This window comes from Alnus glutinosa, chromosome 5, assembly GCF_958979055.1.
Source record: "Alnus glutinosa chromosome 5, dhAlnGlut1.1, whole genome shotgun sequence".
In the NCBI taxonomy this organism is placed as follows: Eukaryota; Viridiplantae; Streptophyta; class Magnoliopsida; order Fagales; family Betulaceae; genus Alnus; species Alnus glutinosa.
In genome coordinates, this window is record NC_084890.1 from 9,678,445 (window position 1) to 9,684,241 (window position 5,797).

Genomic DNA, 5,797 nt, shown 5'->3' on the forward strand with positions numbered 1-5,797 from the left:
TACAATTTGCCACCTTGGATGTGCATGAAACAGTCGTCCTTCATCCTTTCCATGGTTATCCCTGGACCGAGCTCACCAGGTATGGATATTGATGTTTACCTTCAGCCATTGATTGATGAGTTGCTGGAACTGTGGAATGTAGGGGTACGAACATTTGATGCTTCAAAGAAGGAAAATTTTATTATGCGATCTCAGTTGATGTGGACGATAAACGACTTTCCAGCGTATGCAGATTTATCTGGTTGGCCTAACAGGGGTGCGAAGGCATGTCCTTGCTGTATGCAATCGACGCGTTCTATACGCTTAAAGAACGGATGCAAATTTTGCTATATGGGGCACAGGAGATATCTGCCGCCTGAACATCTGTGGCGGCTTAACAGGAGGACATTTGACGGTACTGAAGAATTTGACAGCGCCCCGATTGTGCCATGCGGATACGAGGTTCTCCAACAGTTGGACGGAGTTGCGTTTGGGGATGAGACCGCGGGTAAGAAGAAGAAACGGAAGAAGCGGAAGAAGGGTGCAGGGAGTTCCGATGTTATATGGAAGAAGAAAAGTATATTTTTCAGATTGCCGTATTGGGAAGACAATTTGCTTCGGCACAATCTTGATGTTATGCACATAGAGAAAAATGTCATGGACAATATACTTGGCACTATTTTGGATATAAAAGGGAAAACGAAGGACAACTTGGCAGCTCGGCTGGACTTGCAGGAAATGGGGTTGAGACCTAAGTTGCATCCGTTCACGGCCGCCAATGGTAAAACGTATATTCCCGCTGCCTGTCACACCATGACTAGAGAGGACAAAGAAAGTTTTCTGAAGGTTCTTCGAAATGTAAGGGTCCCGGACGGATACGCCTCGAACATTTCACGATGTGTTCGGCTGAAGGACCGTACAATTTCCGGGTTGAAGAGCCACGATAGCCACATACTGATGCAACAGCTTCTTCCAATTGCACTGCGTAAGTCATTGCCTGATAAAGTTGTTAGACCTCTTGTGGAGATTTCGGCATTTTTTAGAGGCATATGCTCAACAAAGCTATCACAAGAAGATATGGACCGACTGCAGGGTGACGTCTGTATCACTTTGTGCAAACTAGAACAGATATTCCCTCCAGGGTTTTTTACGAGCATGGTCCACTTGGTCGTGCATCTTGTGCGCGAGTGTAGACTCGGCGGACCCGTGCAGTATAGATGGATGTACCCGGCGGAGAGGTAAAATTCAGCGTAATATGTAAATATATAATTTGATTTAAATGTAACCATAATTGACGACAATTAAATTGTCGTGTATGTGTGTACACCAGGAGTCTGGGGCATTTCAAGTCTACTGTGCGCAATAAAGCGGCTCCTGAGGGGTGCATTGCGGAGGGGTACATAGCGACCGAGCTGGTAACGTTCTGTTCAAGGTATCTGAATAACGCACCAACATTCCACAACAGACCTCAGAGGAATCCTGATGGATCCAAGGGGGCGGGCACGCGTGTTACCCTGAACCGGTTGATAATGCACCAGATTCATCGTTATATTGTGTTCAACTCTGAAGAGTTTCACAATTTGCGGACGTAAGTAGTGTTTATATATTTAACAGAATTCGAATAACGCATCTAATTGATTTTACTACATAATTGTATACGCTGAATGTAGGATGCACAAAGACGCGCTTAGGCGATCATGCACTAGAGGTCGCATTACGGAGGCTCTTATTGAAGCAGAACATCATGAGCAGTTCTGCGAATGGTACCCTGCATATGTAAGGAAATAGTTGTAATTTTTAAGTTGGATAAAGTTATGCGGGTTCAATATAATTACCCAATACACGTGTTTAATATTTGTAATTATAACATAGGTCGATGGCCTTGACGATCAACGTAGGGAGGAATTGGGCCACAACTTGGTTATGCGTTGTAGAGGGCTGAAGGAGACAGCGGTCAAGTACAACAGGTACGTGGTAAATGGGAAATTGTTTCGCACGCTTGCCCATGATGTGGGAAGGAGGACTCAGAACAGCGGCGTATGTGTTCCTACCGTTGAAGGCGAAACGTACTACGGGCAGTTAACCGATATAGTTGAGGTCGAGTACTATGACAGGACTACGTACGTCCTATTTAAGTGCAATTGGGCAGACCCCACGATGGAAAGAGGATTCACAATAGACGAGTATGGCCTAGTGTTTGTCAACTTCAATCACCTCGTCCACAGGGGAGAACTGATTCAGGACGAGCCGTACGTGCTTACATCTCAGGTGGATCAAGTATTCTACGTCGAAGATGGAAGGAACCCAAATTGGGTTTGTGCGGTTAGGACCAAACCGCGCAACGTGTACGACGTTGGCCAGGGGGATGGGAGTAATGAGGATGGTACAACCTACCATGAGTGCGTACCGCTCGTACTAGCCACTGATGACCTACCTGATACGAATGATGAATTCGAGTACGACAGGCCCGATATTGATCCGATTGAAGCTCCCGTGATACAATGATTGATGTATTTCTTGTGAGTATAATTAGCTTGAACTCAACACACTTGACTGATATATAAATTGTTTGTACAATTCGCTTGAACTGAATAAGGGTTTCTATTATTATATGCAAATTTCGTTGTATAATTTGCATATTCATTAAAAATATATTACAAAAAATATTCTAATTAATTTGTCTACATTTATTCGCAGGTATTGATGGACCAGGGACGCCATCCTTATGCATATCGGGCACCTCGCCCACCCGTGCCCCCCATGACCACGCCCACTGATTCGACGCCAGTATATACTGCGGCGTGGCCACCCCACCCAGACGGGGCTTATAGACCATTGTTGCCGGGTATGGTGGCCGTGCCCACGTCAGATCACGGGCAGACCAGCACAGCTGGAGTTGGCAGCTCTCCATTGTCGGAGCCGCCGACATTATCTCAGTTAGGGTTCACCCAACCGGGTAACGCCTATCGATGGTGGGTGCAAGAGGGGGTGGGGTCACAGGGTTATGCGCCGTACTTTCCGTATACGTATAGTCGACCTATGACGTGTAACCCTGATAGTGAGACGCAGGATTGTAGATTTCCACTGTCACAGACCGGGGAGATGCAGATGCCGGCTGTGGGGTTGGGACAGATACCGGCACAGGCGGCGATGCAGGGCCAGATTTTGGGGCCGAGACAGATGCCAGCATCGGGGGCGAGTCAGGGCCCGGGGCAAGTAGAGAGGCAGATGCCGTTACCTGGTGAGAGCCAGATGCCGCTTTCCGGTGAGAGTCAGATGCCGCTTTCCGGTGAGAGTCAGATGCCAGATGTGGGGGGGAGCCAGACTACCCATGAGGAGGACGTTGCGATGTTGGGTACCGATCAGTTGGCCCCCGGTAGCCCCCAGGGTATGGATTCAGATGATGATCAGCATCCTCCACCAGCCGGAGAGGTTGGCGAGGAGGTTGCAGGCGACCCAGCGACGCAGCACATAGGGACTGGGCAGATTCGGTTGATGGGTAAGTACATATGTAGACATCCTTAAAACTCATATTATGTTACCAAAATATTTTTTTTGGTTTGGAAAAAAATAACTATTTGATTACATTTTGTTTATATATGTGTGTGTGTGTTATTTAATGTTAACCAATTAAATTAATGTTGAATATATTTTTTCATTAGGGTACAACCCAGACGGGACCATTTATTATGAGGTGATTGACGACCCAGCGAGAAACTGGGTGCTCCCGAGGGGGAAGAAGGTTGTATTGCAGTACAATGCTGCTATACAACCTGTAGGACGAGCCTGCAATCGTTTTCGGCGGGAAGTGGGCAAGATGATCAGGAGTGGGTCCTACATACACATGCGGGACGAATGGGCGAGGGTAAATAGGCAGATTAAGCAGGCAATGTGGAACGCACTGATGGTATGTTTATGAATATAATTTAATTATTTATTTGAATTAAACTTGAGCTTAATGTTTAGGTTGAAGTTTTTAAACCTATAATGCTTTGATTGAAATGTGCAGGAGGAGTTCTATCTACCTGTATCAGTTGACATGCGCAGGGCACAACAGGAGGCGTGGAATGATATTGGACGTAAGCACCGCTCGTGGAAGTCGAGGTTCAAAACCCAACTAGGAATTGGAGACGGTGACACGCCCGAGAGTATCCGTGCGAGAATGCCGGAGAAATTTTTTGAGCAGTATGATGCAGAAGATGTAGAATTCCTGCTGAGAGATTGGTGCAGAGAGCATAAAATCGTATGTAGGCCAAAAAATTGTCAACTATTTTTTAATAACAGTTCATTTAATTTTAGTTTTAATTTAAGTGTGTCAATTGTTACATGTTTACTTTCATGTTCAATGCGTAGGCAACCTCTGAACGGATGAAGAGGTTGCGGGAGCGGAATGACCTACCCCATTGTGCGGGATCTAAAAGTTATGCCAGATTTAATCACGAGGAGGTAATTAAATATATATGTTTATGTTTTTAATATTTGTTGGTAATTGTTTTTCTTTTTCTTTTTCTTTAAACTATTTTTATCGCTATCTGTTTGTTATATATGTCAACTGCATGACGACAGGCATGTACATCTGGCACGCCCCCCACTCGCGCCGCGTCGTTCGTGAAGACCCACACAAAGAAGGACGGCACTTTCCTGAACGACCGTACACGGGTCTTATGCGTATGCTACTGATTTAGTTTACTAATATTTTTAAATTATGTGTGATATGTCATTATTCAATATATGACTTTTTCATGTTGACGACGTACAGGAGAGGATGACGCAGAGTTTAGCCAGTGATCCAGCCGCCACGCAAAGCGTCTCCGCAGACACGGTGCGTTGGGCACCGAACGACGCTTACGAACAGGCGATTGGGAGGCCTGAGTATGCAGGGAGGGTTCGGCAGGTTGGCCCGAACGTCACACCTGTTCGAGGGACATGTTTTTCATATAGGCCTCGGTCACAGGGGGGACCATCTCAGGGGACGTCTCGGGATTGGGCCGAACAGTCTCGGAAGATGGAAGAGATGCAAGCGGAGCTACATGCTGAGCGAGCGAGGAATGACCGTTTGGAGCAGCGCGTGCAACAGTTCGACGGCATAGAGCAGCGCTTGCGAGAGATGGAGGTCTTCATGTCCTCCATGGCAGTACCAGCACCATGTGTTGGTAATCAGTCTTCTCCTGCACACGTAGGTAGTACGTCGTCCGTTGGTAGTGCATCTGCAGGTATGGTTTATATTGTGTATAGGACAAAATTAATTTCAATTTGTTTTCATTACCCCTTTAATTTTGCAAGTAATATTATATACTTTAATTGTCTATATTATTTGCAGGTAATTCGACAACGGTTGGTACGTTGTCGCCTGTTGGACGACAGCTGAGCCAGCACTCCACTGTCGCTACACCTTCGCCCGCTACACCATTCATTGCGCAGCAATCGCCGGTGGGCGAGAACACGCCTGGGACGGTACCTCGTGATTCGCAGAGACGCCTTTCAGATTTGTAGATATTTTGTGTAATTATTTTTTGTTCGTAAATATTTGCTTGTTAACGAATATGTTATTAATTATTTGTTTGTGTAGTATGATTTCGTGTTGGTTTTGGGTAAAATAAATGCTGCGTTATTTGTGGTCGAAAATTACAAAATTTGAAAAATTCAAAAAAAAATTTAATTAACCCAAATAAATTTTATAAAACAATAAAAAATTTATTTTTTTTTTAAAAAAAACTAAATTCAGTTTTTTATTTAATTAAAATTTTTATTTAATTTTTTAATTGTATTTTTATTTTAATTAAAAATACAATTAAATAATTAAATAAAAATTTTAATT

General features: G+C 44.6%; 1 protein-coding gene across 1 annotated transcript; it reads left to right on the forward strand.

The window, feature by feature from the left end:
* Nucleotides 1–2,454: 2,454 nt before the first annotated feature.
* Nucleotides 2,455–5,595, forward strand: LOC133869583 (uncharacterized). The gene is made up of 8 exons (XM_062306617.1): nucleotides 2,455–2,498; nucleotides 2,677–3,478; nucleotides 3,642–3,886; nucleotides 3,989–4,222; nucleotides 4,333–4,425; nucleotides 4,546–4,647; nucleotides 4,739–5,192; nucleotides 5,300–5,595. Exons 1-8 carry the CDS (start codon nucleotides 2,481–2,483, stop codon nucleotides 5,470–5,472), a joined length of 2,121 nt encoding a protein of 706 aa, XP_062162601.1. The 5' UTR covers nucleotides 2,455–2,480; the 3' UTR covers nucleotides 5,473–5,595.
* Nucleotides 5,596–5,797: the final 202 nt, after the last annotated feature.

Coding starts and splice junctions, on each gene's coding strand:
- LOC133869583 (XM_062306617.1), top strand. Junction 4,223..4,332: donor GGTGCAGAGAGCATAAAATC/GTATGTAGGCCA, acceptor TTCAATGCGTAG/GCAACCTCTGAACGGATGAA. Junction 5,193..5,299: donor CGTTGGTAGTGCATCTGCAG/GTATGGTTTATA, acceptor TATTATTTGCAG/GTAATTCGACAACGGTTGGT.